General features: G+C 34.3%; 5 protein-coding genes and 1 long non-coding RNA gene across 7 annotated transcripts; 3 read left to right on the top strand and 3 right to left on the bottom strand.

Annotated features, from left to right (window-relative positions):
- Nucleotides 1-1,893: 1,893 nt before the first annotated feature.
- On the top strand, nucleotides 1,894-5,250 carry LOC127243599 (COP9 signalosome complex subunit 5b-like). Its single transcript, XM_051263690.1, has 6 exons — nucleotides 1,894-2,381; nucleotides 2,804-3,085; nucleotides 3,180-3,327; nucleotides 3,476-3,558; nucleotides 4,493-4,570; nucleotides 4,656-5,250. The coding sequence occupies exons 1-6, from the start codon at nucleotides 1,983-1,985 to the stop codon at nucleotides 4,746-4,748; spliced, it is 1,083 nt and encodes a 360-aa protein (XP_051119647.1). The 5' UTR covers nucleotides 1,894-1,982; the 3' UTR covers nucleotides 4,749-5,250.
- A 508-nt stretch (nucleotides 5,251-5,758) lies between these two features.
- On the bottom strand, nucleotides 5,759-6,254 carry LOC127243525 (uncharacterized). The gene is made up of 2 exons (XR_007837007.1): nucleotides 6,069-6,254; nucleotides 5,759-5,943 (listed from the first exon to the last, which is right to left on the bottom strand). It is a non-coding gene; the product is annotated as an uncharacterized LOC127243525 (long non-coding RNA).
- Nucleotides 6,255-6,526: 272 nt separating this feature from the next.
- Nucleotides 6,527-8,636, top strand: LOC127243434 (uncharacterized). Its single transcript, XM_051263443.1, has 2 exons — nucleotides 6,527-7,026; nucleotides 8,049-8,636. Exons 1-2 carry the CDS (start codon nucleotides 6,570-6,572, stop codon nucleotides 8,432-8,434), a joined length of 843 nt encoding a protein of 280 aa, XP_051119400.1. The 5' UTR covers nucleotides 6,527-6,569; the 3' UTR covers nucleotides 8,435-8,636.
- A 364-nt stretch (nucleotides 8,637-9,000) lies between these two features.
- LOC127243435 (uncharacterized) lies at nucleotides 9,001-9,809 on the top strand. Its single transcript, XM_051263444.1, has 3 exons — nucleotides 9,001-9,284; nucleotides 9,383-9,553; nucleotides 9,670-9,809. The coding sequence occupies exons 1-3, from the start codon at nucleotides 9,102-9,104 to the stop codon at nucleotides 9,736-9,738; spliced, it is 423 nt and encodes a 140-aa protein (XP_051119401.1). The 5' UTR covers nucleotides 9,001-9,101; the 3' UTR covers nucleotides 9,739-9,809.
- Nucleotides 9,810-9,912: 103 nt separating this feature from the next.
- On the bottom strand, nucleotides 9,913-13,048 carry LOC127243433 (bZIP transcription factor RISBZ4-like). Of its 2 annotated transcripts, none has more exons than XM_051263441.1 (6): nucleotides 12,739-13,048; nucleotides 11,587-11,692; nucleotides 10,832-10,964; nucleotides 10,661-10,736; nucleotides 10,467-10,592; nucleotides 9,913-10,391 (listed from the first exon to the last, which is right to left on the bottom strand). In XM_051263441.1, exons 1-6 carry the CDS (start codon nucleotides 12,940-12,942, stop codon nucleotides 10,098-10,100), a joined length of 939 nt encoding a protein of 312 aa, XP_051119398.1. In that variant the 5' UTR covers nucleotides 12,943-13,048; the 3' UTR covers nucleotides 9,913-10,097. The 2 variants fall into 2 exon arrangements, with proteins under 2 accessions (XP_051119398.1, XP_051119399.1); XM_051263442.1 differs by having other exon boundaries at nucleotides 12,790-13,047.
- A 1,064-nt stretch (nucleotides 13,049-14,112) lies between these two features.
- Nucleotides 14,113-16,508, bottom strand: LOC127243341 (AIG2-like protein D). Its single transcript, XM_051263308.1, has 5 exons — nucleotides 16,273-16,508; nucleotides 15,632-15,704; nucleotides 15,330-15,422; nucleotides 14,715-14,798; nucleotides 14,113-14,503 (listed from the first exon to the last, which is right to left on the bottom strand). The coding sequence occupies exons 1-5, from the start codon at nucleotides 16,392-16,394 to the stop codon at nucleotides 14,327-14,329; spliced, it is 549 nt and encodes a 182-aa protein (XP_051119265.1). The 5' UTR covers nucleotides 16,395-16,508; the 3' UTR covers nucleotides 14,113-14,326.
- Nucleotides 16,509-17,025: the final 517 nt, after the last annotated feature.

Genomic DNA, 17,025 nt, shown 5'->3' with positions numbered 1-17,025 from the left:
AGAATTTTAGATTAAGTACTAAATTTTTATGCTTTGCATTTCTTTTTTAAATTTTTTTATTATTAATCCGATTTATTGAATGTTTTGTTAAAAATGTTTGTATTTAAAATATTTTTTATATAAAATATTATATCGAAAAAATATTTATTTCACAATTGTTCATGCAACTATTTCAATAGTAAATTTTACTGGAACACAACTCATAAAATATAAATAATTAATGAAGATTTATATGAAAAAGTCTTGAATTTTCAAAATACATAACAATAATAATAACTTGAAAAGTGTATTAATTGTTCTTCTCATGTGTTTTTTTGGATATGTGTTTTTCTTTATCTTAAACTTCAATTTTCTATTATTTAGACTATATTTTTTTCCATTTTATAGAATATATCTTATCATATGTAAGTATATTATTTTAATATCAAATTAAAATTAAATTTTTTCAAACTCAATAAAAAAAAAAACATTATTTTGGAGAACAATGAATATTAGTACAATATATTTATTTATTTATTTTTTATTTTTTTACTATTTAATTTAAATAATTGTTTTAAAGTTAAATTATTTAAGAGAGTATTTGCTTGGTGAGATTGATGAAAACAATTTTTTTAAGAGCAAAACTAAGTTTTGGTCCAATTCAATATTATAATTATCAATTTTGGTCTCATTAAAAAAAAAATTATCAATTGCGGTCTCAATATGGTTGATTGGGACTGAACACACGGCCTGTGTTGGATGACTCAGAAGGTGGCCAACAAAGTCGTGTTGGTCTCAACATAGCCGTGTTCCTGCTCGTGTTCTTAACACAACCATGTTCTAAGCCATGTTTACAACCATGTTTTCAATATAATCATATTCTAGGTCATATTTATTATCATTTTCACTTTTTAGTTAAAATTATTTGATATATATATATATATTTATAACTATATTGAAAACATGGTTGTGTTGAGAACATGGACATGGACATGTCATAGAATATGGCTGTGTTGAGAACATGGGCAGAACATGACTGTGTTAAGAACAGACGCTCAACAACACAGTCGTGTTCAGTCCCAGTCTACCATATTGAGATTAAAATTGATAAATTTTCATTTGAGTAAGATTAAAATTGATAAATTTTCATTTGAGTAAGATTAAAATTGATAATTTTTTTTTAATATGACCAAAATTGAAATTTTTTTGGATATGATCAAAATTGATAATTATAATATTGAATAAGACCAAAAATTGCAATTATTAATTAATTATTTTTAATCAATATATTATAATAACTGTATTTTTTTTTACATTTTTAAATTAAATTTATTTTTTCCAATTTTATTTTCTATAACAAACTAACCATAAATAATACTACTATTTGTATTTATATAATACTTATAATTTTATTTTACGTACCAAATGAAGCATAAATACTATTTGTATTTACATATGTGTTTAGTTGTGTCTCTTTCCTATGTGTTAGTGTTACCCCCGCCTAGTGAGAAAATATAATTTCAATACATACAATTTATTATCCGATAAGGGATGACTTGGTGTAAGGGTTGAACTTGTGACCGTGAGGTCATGGTTATACCGCACATAGTTCGTCTAGTGTGACCTTCCGTCGAGCCTGGTTTGCAAGGTATTAGATTCGATCGGAGATTTATCCGATTCGCACTTTCAGATAACTGCTGCGAGTTCCACGTCATAAAAAAAAAAAATAAATAAATAAAATAAAATACATACAATTTATTAAAATAATCATTTAGAAAAGTTTTTTGTTTAAAAGAAATATCAGATAAAATAGAAGTATATACTATATACTATATACTATATAGAGTCGTCGTTCCACTTAAACCTAAACCTAAACCTAACCTACCCAAAATTGCTTTATAATTATAATAATACTTCCGAGTCCGATTAACACTACACTAACCTACACTGCACCCAACACCGGTCCGCACCACATCGCCCCACTTTCTCTCTCTACCTCAACAATGGATCCTTTCTCCTCCGCCACGATCGCGCGCCAGACCTGGGAGCTCGAGAACAACATCGTCGCCGCCACCGACGCCGCCGACTCTTCCGCCTCCGACGCAATATTTTACTACGATGAGGCGGCGCAGGCCAAGTTCCAGCAGGAGAAGCCCTGGGCAAACGACCCTCACTACTTCAAGCGCGTCAAAATCTCCGCGCTCGCGCTTCTCAAGATGGTCGTTCACGCGCGCTCCGGCGGAACGATAGAGGTCATGGGGCTTATGCAGGGGAAGACCGACGGGGACGCGATTATCGTGATGGACGCCTTCGCACTCCCCGTCGAAGGTACCGAGACTAGGGTTAATGCGCAGGCCGACGCCTATGAGTACATGGTTGATTACTCGCAGACTAACAAACAGGTGTGCACTAGTTTCTCGATTATTTTTTATATTTTATTGAATTTTTGTTGTTGTTCTTTTGGTGATTTTTGTAGCGAAATTTTGATAGAGTTGGTGAATTATACAGAGATTTCAATGAATTTTTGTGTGTAATCTATGGAGAATATGATGACGCACAATACAAAAACAGTTAGTGCATCACGGTTATTCCTTTGATAGAAGGTAACCATAGGAGTTTTCTAAGAGAATCTGTTTAAAACCATTTGGATAACTGTCTTATAAGAAATTGGTTAGTAATCATCTTATTGGAGCTGTGGAACTTCCTATATATATAAATATATTTCTATATATATATATATATTTGTTGAACCTACAAATGTATATGTTCTTGATAATTATTTGCTTACATTGAATGTTTCTGGCTTTTGATGTGTTGGATGAAGGCTGGTCGCTTGGAGAATGTGGTAGGATGGTATCATTCGCATCCAGGTTACGGATGTTGGCTTTCTGGTATTGATGTTACCACACAAATGCTTAACCAGCAATACCAGGAGCCCTTCCTGGCAGTTGTCATTGATCCAACAAGAACTGTTTCTGCTGGGAAAGTTGATATAGGTGCTTTCAGGACATACCCGGAAGGGTACAAGCCTCCGGATGAGCCTGTCTCCGAGTACCAGACTATCCCATTGAACAAAATTGAGGACTTCGGTGTTCACTGCAAACAGGTGATTACAGTGTGGGGATGTATATGCTTTTGGAAATGCCTCTGAGACTCTTTTCTACAGAATTTCTGATCATGTCGAGCCCTGTTATTTGCAGTATTATGCATTGGATATTACATATTTTAAGTCATCTCTTGATTGTCATCTCTTGGATCTTCTGTGGAATAAGTATTGGGTTAATACCCTTTCTTCTTCTCCTTTACTGGGTAACGGCGACTATGTTGCTGGACAAATATCTGATTTAGGTAATTTCGTCATTTCCATCCAACTGTTGAATCATTTGTGTTATGGGTCATTGATACAAGTCCACCAAATATGTGTCTTTTTTATTCTTTCTGCACGTTGGATGGAGAGTTTTATGATAATTTTTTATACTTGCCTAATTTCTTGCAGCTGAAAAAATTGAGCAAGCTGAGAATCAGTTGTCTCATTCACGCTTTGGGTCCTTGATAACAGCTCCTCAAAGGAAGAAAGAGGTTCGTAAAATAATAAATATTTTCACAATATTTTTGCTTTCTACAGTTTTGAGCCTCCATGATTCTTTATTTCTGGGTTTCCTATTATCTTGTGCATTATAGGATTTAAATAATACCTAGGTTTTCATTAGCATGTCTCTTATGTTGACATTTGAATTGTGTTCATATGATGGGTTATCAAACACCTAATGGTGCTTGCCCATCTCTGTCACCAGCACTTCTTCAAGTCCTTGAACAAAAGTTTCTGGAAACTCGAACATCTTTGTTTACTTATACTAGTCGACATCATTGCACAATCAACCCACTTTTGGTCTAATGCATATGATAATTCTATATTCTTAACAGAGTTAAGATATATATCATCTCTAGATAATTGGGGGATAAAGTCTTTGTACTTCCAGGAGTGGAGAGAAGTTGATTCTTATTTTATGTTTCCTTACAATTATGTCTGCTTTGGTACTTTCTGTTTTTTTTTTTTTTTTTAAAAAAAATTTTCAGTTGTCTACTACCAAAGTAACTTCGTAGTCAATTTTATTGTTTACTGTGGTTTGAGAACATTGATAAGGATGCTAGTTTTATAGTTAATTGGTGGGTATATATGTGTTGATTTTGGCTTTCCTTTTCATTCCCATCTTATTGGAATTTTAGCGTGATATAGTATATCAATGGAATTTCTCATTCTAGCGGTGTATTGGAATATCCACAGTTTAGCTTGTTGCCAAATTTGTGCTAGTTATTGAGAATTACATTGGGATGGCTGAATCATAAAGAAATTTTTTATGAATGCTCCCACTGAGATTTGAGCTTCTTGTGCCATCCAAATGGTTAAGTACTTAAGTTTATTATTACCTGGAGGTTTCTATTCATTTAATATGATGATTGACATCTCGGCTCTATACCATCACCAATAATTCCTAATCCACACTTTTTTCAGGAAGAATCTCAACTCACCAAGATTACTCGTGACAGCGCCAAGATAACTGTCGAGCAAGTTCATGGATTGATGTCACAGGTAAGTGAAGTGGTATCTTTATTTGTGTGGATAGGAAGGGCCTTGAAATTGTAATAGCCAGTGTCGTGTTTACTTTGTTGTTCAGGTCATCAAGGATATTCTTTTCAATTCCGTTAGGCAATCCAGCAAACCTCAGCTCGCTGAGTCATCTGACCCCGAGCCTATGGTTGAAACCTGAGATAGCATGGTAATGAAGACCTTCTATATCTGGCGGCATGGTTATTTGAAATTGCTCTGTCCAGGATGTTGTTGGTTTTCGTGGTACCGGACCAGACTTTGTCGAACAGAGGGTTGAATATCAAGAAAAGTGTGTTTTGAGGGTGGGGGTGGGGGGTGAAGGATGTGTTCCATTCCATGATTGCACTTTCTTTCCATAACTTTGTTATTTGTCCATTCTATTCTGTTATTACCTCTCCCTGTGGATTACTGACTGACCTTTGACAGCAGCAGCATAGTGTGAGGATGGATGAAAAGGCAAATTTATTAGAAGGGGATTATGATTTATGTCTAGAGACAGAGTAGAGTCTATTCATTCCCCTAAAGTCCCAAGCCTGCTGCTGCTGCTTTTCAGTTGTAATTCAGTTTTGTAGATGAGCGGATGCTTGCCCATTCATATTTAGGAGGAACCCTTTGGCTTTGTTTGGTCCACAGACATTTCAAAATCCAATCTTTTTTCCCAAGTTGACTTGTTGATCTCAATTACACATATAATTAATATATAATATATATAGTTAAACTGAACTATGCAATATGCAATAGTAGTAGTAATAATAATAATAATAATAATAATACGAAGTTTACAACTTCATGGAATCGTAACTTGTTTGGATGTGCATATCATTGGATTTCTGAGTTCCAAAAAGGGGTGCACAAATTCTACAAGTCAAATTAAAGGTTGGGGAGTCAATTGGGTTACAGTTTGTCTAGGAAGGCTTGAGATTTGTTCGACTTCCGAGTATTCCAAAAAATTGGGTGTGGTAAAAAAAATTAAAATAAAATTCGAGGTTGGAGATGAAATTTGTGTTTCTAAATACATACATATTAAAGATTTGTTTGCGTGCAAATTCAATCAAGGCGTATGTATGTGTGTATTCGTGTTCATGCAGAGTATAAAATTGAGGTCAAAGAATAAGATCACACACATTTGCAATTTACGATGATGAAACCGCATTTGGTTAAAGGAATATATGCCAAAATCAGACAAAAATATTCAACAAGATGAACATAATTGAAGCAGCAATCGATCCACAGAGAACATAATTCTCTCAACCATCAACATTATTTAAAAACAAAACTCACATTGAAAATCTGGGAAGTTAACTCTCCGTTTGTTTCTGCTCAGGACCACCGATGTCCTCTGCATCCGGGATTCTCTGCGAAATCCGCAATCACGATTACGAAAGGTTAAAAGGATAGTTCACTGAGGCATTTCGTCGAACACTCTCAACTCGTAAGCACATTTAATAGGGAAGTGCAGTGAAGAAATTAAGAAGCATACCAAATCAGGTTTGTAGATATTGTGCACAATCGAAGCTCCGGCGATAAGAGACGCCACGACGACGACGCAGGACCATGCCAGCGACGGCGTTCCGGTAGGTTGCTTACCTCCGCCGAATTTGCGATTCATCTCTCCGATGAAAAAAAATACTTCATCGCAATTGACAGCGCTTTTTATAAGTTATAAAGCGCTGTTTCATCAAATGCGCTTTTACGGTCTCATTTAAAAATGCATATCATTTTTAGAGGGCTCAATGTAAAATATTTTTTAGTGGTATAAATGGGCGTGGTGGTATGGGTGGATTCATTTACATATTTAAAATATTTTATTTCATTTATTTATATAAATACTTATAATTATGCGCGTAACAATATCATTATTTGAATAAAAAAGAATATATATATATATTTTGTACGTATTTAATATCTATAATAATACACCCAATTTAACCTTTATAAAAAAAAACTTGAAATTTCTTTCTTTACTTCCAACGTTCAGTGAATGGACGAACCGGAGGGATCGCACCGCACGCGATCGAAGGCGGCCCCCGACTGGACGGTGCCGGAATCCCTAGTTCTGGTGAACGAGATCAGCGCCGTCGAGGCCGAGTGGGGCGCCACTCTTCCTTCCTTCCAGAAATGGCAGCAGATCGTCGAGAATTGCAACTCCCTAGACGTCAATCGGAGCTTGAATCAGTGCAAGCGTCACTGGGAGGCGCTGCTCAGCAGCTACCGTCGGGCTAGGGATGATGCGACGGGAGATTTTTTGTTCCCAGTCGAGCTGTTCGAGAGCGTTGACAGGTGTGTCAGAGGTAGCGCGAAGAACGCCGGCGGTGGTGCAGAGGAGCGCGAGGAGATGGCGACGGTGGCGATGGATGAGAAGCAAGTAGTTACGGAGACCGACCTCGATTCTGAACTTGAAACGCAGCGACATGCGCCTAAATTATTCCTCGGAACTGGTAATTGTCGTTCTTGTTAAAGATTTAGATTCAATGCTTGAATTATACTTGGTGTTTGTTGATGCTTTTCCAATTTCAGAAAATTGAACACCAATGGAGGATGATGGTAGGTTTCCATTTGCAGTTCAGTTTCTTTAGAAATTTGTCAGTGATGATCATTTCTTTCGGCCTGTGAAAGAACAATTAGGGAAGATTACATGAAGTTTTGGAGCTAAAATTCTGGCCATTTTTCATTAATTTCAAATTCACGCAGTTCCACATATTGGGTCTTATGGCATAGGAAATGTAGTATGAATGGAGTGAAGATCTTGAAATCTTCGAATCTGGAGATCCTGCTTCAATGGTTTAACTTTTGGAATATAGTCTTAAACTGCAGTAAGAATTTGTTTTCATTACTTTGTTATTTGGATTATTTAAGGCCATATCTCATAATTGTCTTGTTTGATAGCCGGATACTGTGAACGGTGTTGTTGATCAATGATGTTAAGAGTTTTGAGTTAGTTCTTCCACATAAGATCGTTGTGTTTATGGCCCTTACTACATTTAGCCATATTGGTTGGCGTCGTACAATTCTCCGAGCATATTTTAACAAATTGGCGGGTTGATCAAATATGGTATTATTAGGGTGTTGTTTGAATGAGATGGAAAACCTTTTGTTAGTGAACAGTTTGCATTTGTCGGATGCTTTTGAAAAGCCATAACCCCAAACTTATGTCGATTAGGATTCTGAGAATCAACGAGTAGGTTGTTTTATTAGACAATAGATTGATGATAATGTGAGTTTCGAGGTTTGCTGCATCAGTTATATGTCTAAGATTTAGTCGTCATCTTTAGAACCTGTTTTTCTTCGAGCCCTTTGAATTAGAGAACAAGTCTTCTTGATTGCATCTCTTGTATATCTCCGAATCTTGGTTTCTGTTGTTGACTCCTTGTAAGGAAAATTACACAGACGAGACATTCAACTTCGGATTTTGCAATGGATGTAAAGAGTATCTACTAAATTTCCTTCTTATGTCAATCAGGATCTAGAAAGCGGAAGACTAGGATGAAGCGCCAAAAGCGCAGCCTTGAAGCCCGGATTCCATGGGGATACTTCACGAGCACAAAAATAAAGCATGAAGAACCGAAGAATGCAGGAAATAGAGATACGATTGTTGGAACTATGGCGGAGGGCACTTCAGAGACCGAAGATCTAAGTATGGCTAAAATTCTACAGGAGAATGCTCTGCAGATTCATGCAATATTGGAAGGAAAACTAAGTAATGACGACGACGCAGACCACAAGAAGAATGGTGAAGCTGTAGGGACTGAATTTGCGAGACGGCAAGGGGATCAGCTCATCGACTGCCTCGGTAAAATTTCGGAGACTCTTAACCAGCTTTGTGATCTGGTGCAGGAATGCAACTGATTTGAGTATTTTAGTGAGCATGGTGGAGAGGATCATTTCATTTCTTGATGTTGTTACATTTTTTTGGTTAGATTTTGTGTAGAATTTATGCAATAGATTTTAAATCTAATACTAAGTGTTTATATCTAACACACACAGTGTAGATTGCTTATCCCAAAAATGATCCTACTGTCAACGAAATGTGGCCTTTTAAAATCTTATTAATTTTTTTTTAATTATTATTTTTTATATATAATTTTTAAAATGTACAAGTGATGTGATATTTAATTAAATTATTAAAATGATAAAAGTATCCTTTGTTGAATCAAAATTTAATTTTCGGTTACAAAAAAAAGCATTTAGTTAATAATAGTATATTAAACAAAGTTGGGTTTCGATCAGACAAGATTAAAAAAAAAAGTCAAATAATTAAAAAATAATATTTAATGTGTGTGTATATATATATTTGATGTGATTTTGAAAATGTCTGTCCAAAGTTTATGATATGACGTAATCAATGTTGAGGTGGGGGTCGTGGCAATTTCAGTAATAAATGAAGGACGTTGGTGGCAAATGTAAGAGCAAAAAACAAGTGGTGATGGATGAGCTTGAAGGCTGAAGGAGAGAAGAAGAAGATAAAACAAGGAAGGATGCCCTGCCCTAATATCATTATATCAATGAATCCTAAATGATCTTCAATACCAATATGGCTCTCAATTTTCCCAGATTATCATTGCTATTATTATTCCCACAAAATTCAAATTCGAATTCAAGTAGGATGATGAGGAGGAGGATTATTATGAGTTTTCATAGAAAGCCCAATCCCAAGCAGAGGCCCCCCCTCAATTGCTGCATCCCACTTCACCAACAGGTATATATATATATATATATATGTATGTAATTAATAGTGTGTATGTATGTATGTATGTATGTATGTATGTTGAGATGAGGTGGTTGTTTCGTGTGTAGCAGCAGGAGGAGGAGGAGGAGGAGGAGGTGGATGTTGGGGTTATGTGTGAATGCTGCAGTGGGAAAGGATGGGTCATTTGTGACTTCTGCAAAGGCCAAAAGATTAATGTCAGAGGAGGAGACCCAAACACTAGTAAAAGGTTTTACAGAAGATGCCCTTCTTGCAGAGCTGTAACATCTCTCTCTACTCTACTCTTCTCTTTTCAATTTGCTGGGAGGATTGGGAATTTGGGACATTATCAATCAATTAATATTATTGAAGCAATGATATGATGATTTCATTGCAGATTGGATTGGTGATTTGCACAGAATGCAAAGTCTACAGATGCGTCACCTTTCCAGATCAAACTGATTGAAATCATCCACCACTCTTATTATTATTATTATTTTGATTCATGGCATGCATAAATGCATTGCTATTTGCTCACTCACCACCCACCAATTGATCAATCTTCTACATTCTATTCTATTCTATTTTCAATTCTAGTTTACTGTATAGTATAGTTTCAATGATACTCGGCCCCTTCACAAACACAAACCAATCCAAACTAATCAAACATTCAAATGAATTAATGTTCCACCCGGTTATGTTTCTTCTTCCAAAAGTTCATAATTCTGCGCACGGTAGCTTTCTAAAAATAATTTAGCAACAACTCTAACAAAGATTCAAATTAGGACATGTGATGAAACTAATTCAAACAAAAAAAAACCTGGCCTATTTCAACCCGGGAGCGATTGTGTCCGGTTTCCAATCCCATATCTCCGGAAGCACGGCTCCATTCGAGGCATTGCTGCTTTGATCAACTCCAATGTTTGGTTCGGGCGCAACAGGAAAGTGAGAATTGTTGTTGTCCACCGAGGCGCAAGGAGCCATAATCGAGGAGATGGTATCGACACGGTTCATGCTGTTGTTGTTGAAGTCGCGGGACGTGTTCAAATAGTTTGTAAGAAGATGGCTCAAACTCGAAGTCAAAGAGCCACGGGTAACCATGTCCTCGGCTAGTTTCACCTAAACACGGTGTATGTATATATCAATGTCAAGATATGCTGATGTATATGACACATATTTGCTTATCGATGGTACCTTGGCTCTTAGGGCTTCAACATCCGATCTAAGGACTCTATTATTCATCGTAGAATCTTTAAATTGTTGAGTAGCTTCTGCAAGTTGTTTGAACAATGTTTCATTCTCCCCTCGCAATAGCTCAACCTATTCGATCACGAACAACACTCAAAATGCATATAATCGAAGAATTCTATTAGCTTATAATTAATCACCTGGCGTTCGAGATCATCTAAATGTGCTTGCTTCCTTCGTCTTGAGCGACGCGCGGACTCCCTATTCGAAACCATCCTAAAACAATATTTACAGCGTTAGATATTAATAATATCCTTGAAATATCGACAAAACCCCTTCATTTTTTTTTTTTTATAGGTAAAAATGTGCACCGCTTCATGCGTTTGATGTAGGCAGGATTTGTGCTTTCTTCGCAAGGGCCAGCTTCAAGCTCTTGCTCGTCTTCATCCGATTCATGTTCGTGTGACGAATCCTTTGAGTTGTTGACGGATATCGGGCTGTCAACTAGAAGATTATAGGAGAGTAGGATATATAGAAGCAAACAACATCAACTCATCATTGAATTAAAACTTAGTATAAAAAGGTTGTTGCAACTTGCATAGTAAAAGAATTTTATGTTACACAAAAACTCTAAATATCTATTGAAGTAAGCATTCCATTTACCATGAAGAATGTTAAAAAAAATACTGTTATAAGCAACTTAAAATTGATATGACTCTCAAACATGACTCATTATTATACAAAATGAGTGAAGTTTGAGCTCTATAAGAAGGGAAATATGGCTTCCTTCTACTCAATATGCAGAATTTATAATAAAAATTAAATTCAAGCTCAATTTCCTATTATATATATGTTTAATTTTGAACCAATTGGTTATATATATATATATTAGTAAAGTTCAAATCAAATTCTAAGTCGAAGTACTTAATCTAGCTCAATCCAATTTGTCTCTACAAATATAGATATAATTATCTAAACACAAGTGTTTTTTTATCAAAAAAAAAAAAAAGTAAAATATTAATACATTTTTCAATTAACATAACAAAATACAATATATATTCACATAAAATATGTAATATATATACTCGATCTATTAAAACAATCAACAATTTAATATTTCATTTACCACAAATTGATGATTGAGAGTCCATCCATGCAGAAGAGGTACAATGATTGAGGTAAAAGATCTTTTGTGAAGGAGATGGATTTTCTATTGATCCTTTATAAATTTTCTGAAATAACAAATCATTGTAAACTAAGTTATTAATAATGTAGATGCAATAAGATCTAAGTTCAACAACAGGATTATAAGCAATGTAAGTTCAAAATTAAAATAAATACAAAAATGACTCATTAGAAAATTTATAATTTGAGCTCAAAATTAAAATTAGATTCAATATTACAAAATAAATATAATTATGCATATAAAAGTACTAATTGAACTATTTATACCATTCATTAGGACACTACAATATTTTCGAGTAAAAAAAGAAAGTAAAGTTTGAGCTCGTCTTAAATATAATGATATAAAATTAAGTTATGTTCGACTTAATTAATGTAATAAATAAATTTTGATCGAATTTAAATGAGCCGATCTGAGTAAGTTATGAACAATCCTTCAATAATTCTCGACAATGTGCTGTAATTTTATCGTGCAATGAGAATTACTAAATTATAAAGCATAAACTATGATAAAAGCTAAGTCTTACTTTAAACGTTGGTTTTGACTGATAAAGCAAGTAAAGAAACGCTTGCTTTATTTGGACATTCAATATTCGACCAGATAAATAAATAATAGGCAGATGTACTACGATACATATGTATGCTGCGTATGCAATATTTTAACAAAATAACAATTCCAAAACTTGAAAAAACAAATGAAATTAAAGTCCTATTGGGTTTTGATCTGGATCTGGATTCTGTCAATTATTCTTCACTAATCTGAACTACAGTTTATTGTGCTCTCCAACTCATCATCACAATTCACAGACCTATTAATAGTATTTTTTGTATATAATAATAAAAGTAGTGTAAGTAAATTGAACCTAATTTAGTTTAAAAAGCAAAATAGATTTATACCTTTGCTTGGATTGGAGCTCGTTACTCCGTTGAAAGATAACGGCTGTGTGGTAAAAAACATAAATACTACTGTACTATAATTAGGAGAGGAATAAATATAATAATAATAATAATAATCATAATCATAATCATAATATTCACAGTTCGCACCAATGATTTCAATTCAGATGAGCACAGCGATGAACAGAACAGTACTAACCGAATTTTGATAATTTGGCGAAAGAAGAAGAAGATGGCGAGAGTCAAAAACCTCTTGGAAGATGTGGTGATCTTCTTCGCTATGACTCTGAATCTGCTTCCTCAGCTCTTCGGATGCTAAGAACTGATCGAGCGCCAAAGCGGATTCGCTTCTCTTCATTTCACTCCAGCTGAAGCTGTTTCTCAAATTTATTTTCCTTTCCATGGATGGATTAATGTGTTGTTCTAGAGACGATTAGAGGAAGGAAGAGCGAAATTAGGCAAAAGCAGAGGGAGAAAGAAGAAGAGAGGGATGGCGATGTGTGAATTATATATATATATATATTGGTAACGTATTTTTGTATTGTATTGTATGCTTTGGTTGCAGCAGAGCAGTAGCAGATGTGCAAATGGTTAGGTGAACTCCGAGTGGTGGGGCACTGACGGTGACTCACTCACTCTCACCTCACTAGGAATATGCCAAACTCGATTTTGTACTTGCTACTATATTTTACACTCAATTACACATATTTTTTATATTTTTTTGTACTTTTCATTAATATTTTAAATTTTTTTACAGTAAATATAATTCTTTCGTAAAATACCACAGCAAATACACAATAAATGACAAATAATATAGTCTCCTCGATCAAATTTATACTTGTTTTTTTTCTTTTTCTTTTTTATTGTCATTTTGCTTTTATTTTAATAAAAAGTTATTACTTTTGTATTTTCTCTATTATTAAGAAATAATTATTATTACACACTTTTATTAATAAAACTACAGAGGGTGTGTCTAAACAAACTTATACATTAAAAATAAATAAATAAATAAAATTACATAATTCGCTATAGTTCATATAATTTTTTTTTCTTTAACAAACACTCCCAAAGTACTATCTAAGCAAACACACCATATTTAGATTTAGCATATATATAATTTATGCAAAACATAAATTTGTAGCGACATATGAATACCTAAACATAACCCAGAGTTTATAAATATAAATCTCAACTCAATATATCCAATTAAAAAGAAACAAACAAAAAGATATCAATACAATATATTACTATTAACAATTATTTATTCAAAACAATAAATTGTAAATGACATCCGTGGTGGTTCGTTGTAAAGTACGTCGTTGTCACACTCACACTCACACTCAGATGATGTACTTGTAAAATTACACTTGTGCCCTTGAGAGTGACTAAAACTCAATTATTTCAATCACCAGTGAGTGCACTGTCTATTGTCTCGTCACTTGTCAGCTTCTCAAAATAGTACTACTAGTATTTCACAATAATATACATATATATATATACTCTCAAACTCGTATACTACTATAAATAGTATATAAGCTCAATGTCTTCTAGAAAAGCCTTTCTGCAAACTGTGTAGCTTAATAACAAACCAAATATATATATATATATAATGTTCTGAGGACCAATAGGATTACAAATCACCAAATTAAAAATTTTACTTCACACCCATTATACATATGTGGAGATGCTAAATAGCTGCAACATGCATCTGTGGAAACTGGAATCCCCAATGCTAAATATATCTTTCAGAGGGTTGTGATCACACGCTCAGTACTACGACTTATTGCCTAATGTGAGAATGAACAAGTATCATGAGAGTTATGACTTACAGAGGGATCATTCTCAGTTCCCTTGTAAAAAGACTCGTACGTTGCAACGCGACTTTTTGAATCGGGAAGCTCCAGTTCTTCCCTGAATTCTGTAGTCATCTTCAAGAATCCCTCCATGTGCAATACTTTCCATTGCTGAATTTAAGTGCAGGATTAGGACAGGGAATGGCTACATCAAAATCTTGCAACCACATTGAAGAAATTGAAGCATTGGGAGGAAATTATTTCGGAACTATTTCTTTTTGCCCTTTTTTCATAGGAAAATTTCAAGAAAGCAATGCACTTGCTTAGTATTTCAGCTCCTCTTGACAAACTTATACCAAGTGTGTAGAAGTAGAATCATTACCTCGAAATCCCACTCGCCGTGTAAGTCTGGATCGTCCTTGTTCATCCAGATATATGCATGAGCTTGCACCTTCTCAGAACCATCCTAAATATAACAACAGAAAGATCAGTCGGTTAGGGTGTAAAAGACATTATATAACTGCCGAAACAATATGAATTCACAGGATTATGCTTCAATTAAGTTGAAACCACTGCAGCTTAAATAAAGACGTCTAAGTTATATATACAGTGTCAGATACAGATTCCTTTCTACAGTTGCCTCCTCAATCCTCATTCAGCTCCAAAAATTGATGGCCAGATTGATTAAATATTAAAAGAACAAAAAAAAAAAAAAAAAAACTGTTGAAAACATAAAAGTTCACATAAATATTGCAACTCATTAGATTATGGAGCACAACCACTAAATTTTAGAGGAATCTCATCAGGCACACCGGCGAGTATCCTAGGTGATGGAGAGAACTTGGGAATTATGCAAATTTACTTGTTTTGGAATTGTTTTGCAATTACTTGTTTTTTTTCTCAACATTTATGTTAATTAACTCGGAAAGGGCAGAAATTTAAAAGATATATGAGGAAACTGAATAGGCATAGATTTGTATGTATGTATATAATATACCTTTAGAAGTACATCAACAGCTGTTCTCTCATACTCAACATCTTCAAATTCATCGAGAATGTGAATTTCAGGAGGAGTGATGCCATGGAGCACCTACATCGACAGTGATAGAATAAATCACTAATTCAAACTCTATGAAACATTCAGAATTGAATGTCCTTTCTGTAATCATAGATTACTAATTTCACATTTTAAAACCGAACCATTACTCCAAGGCCATGCATTTTTCATAATGCCAACAATTACGAACAATTATGTTTCAAATGCAATTAGTAATATCAGTTGTCGAATAAAGGACTAACCCTCCCTGAAACTTTATTATCTTGAACAGGTATAATTGCGGGGTAAACACGTCCCTTGATACTAAATCTTTGGCTGCACAAAGTTAGCAAAAGTTGTGAATTGTTTGACGAAATAACACGATGATTGAGTAAAAGAAAGCACAAAAATGGCGATTCCAACTGATGCTGAATAAGAACAAGAAAAGTATGTGAACACACTGATACTATATGTAAAACACTTAAGAAGCGTATACAAACTTAATGATATGCATAATTCTTGTTTTCATAAAGAAAAGTCAGGAATTCTCAAATCTCAATGGAAACCTGAAAGACAGAAATCCGAAAGGATAGGGGAAACCTCAATCAATAATCAAACAACGAATAAGAAGGATCAGATAATTTGTGCGGACAGCCACACAATCCTCACAGAATGTGTTCATGTGTTGTACATCAAGAATCAGAAGTTGTACGCCCCAATACTTCATAACCACCGCGGAAGTGGGAGCACAGATGAAGCGAAATCGAAGCACAATAAAACAGAAACGTCAAAAACAGAACAGCACAACGAAATGAACACAATTTCTTAACCTGCGTATGTGCAGATACACATGTATATATATATATACATACACACACAAAAGAGAGAGAGAGAGAAGACTGACTGGTGAGGAAGAAGTGCAGGCGAAGAAGGAGGAACGCGGCTGAGGAGGGCGCGAACAACATCGTCGGAGAGGAGACTGCCGTAAACGAAGACATCAAAGACGTGCGGAGTTGAAATCCCCATTGTCGACGACGAACGGATTTTGATTGATTTGTAAAATGAAAACACACTCAATCGGACTATGTAAATAAATATTTAGTAGGGGGCTCCGCCTCTCCCAACCTAATAAGACCATTCGCATTAGAAATAAGTCCAAAGATATCTGTCCAATTACTTGTCATATAATCCCTTTACTCCGTGTCAACCAAAAGAAATACTATCTATGAATTTTAATATACTAGTGTATTTTTTGTTATTTTCTTTTATAATAAAAATGTAAAAAATTGATATAAAAATAAAAAGAAAATTATATAATATTATACTTGAAAAAACAAATAATAAAAAATAAATCTTTTTTTAATTAATATAAATAAAAATATATTATTATGTACGTCGTTATAATTAATAAAATTATAATGAATATATAAAAAGATAATGATTTTATAGAACCCCAAGAGATATTTTTAGTTTGTTTTTATTAGCGGTGAGGCGAAAGAGAGAAGGGATTACTATCGTGGATGTTTAATTTCATTACATTAGTATTAGTATAGAATTTTTTTTTTGATTTAATTTTTTAGAAACAAAATTTAGAGGAACAATTGTTAAGAGTGTTGTTTGGATTATCATCTCCTATCGATCACGTTTTACCATATAA

This window comes from Andrographis paniculata, unplaced genomic scaffold (assembly GCF_009805555.1).
Source record: "Andrographis paniculata isolate CXL003 unplaced genomic scaffold, ASM980555v1 Contig95END, whole genome shotgun sequence".
In the NCBI taxonomy this organism is placed as follows: Eukaryota; Viridiplantae; Streptophyta; class Magnoliopsida; order Lamiales; family Acanthaceae; genus Andrographis; species Andrographis paniculata.
Note: the sequence above shows the minus strand (reverse complement) of the source record. Positions and strands in the feature narration are given on the sequence as shown.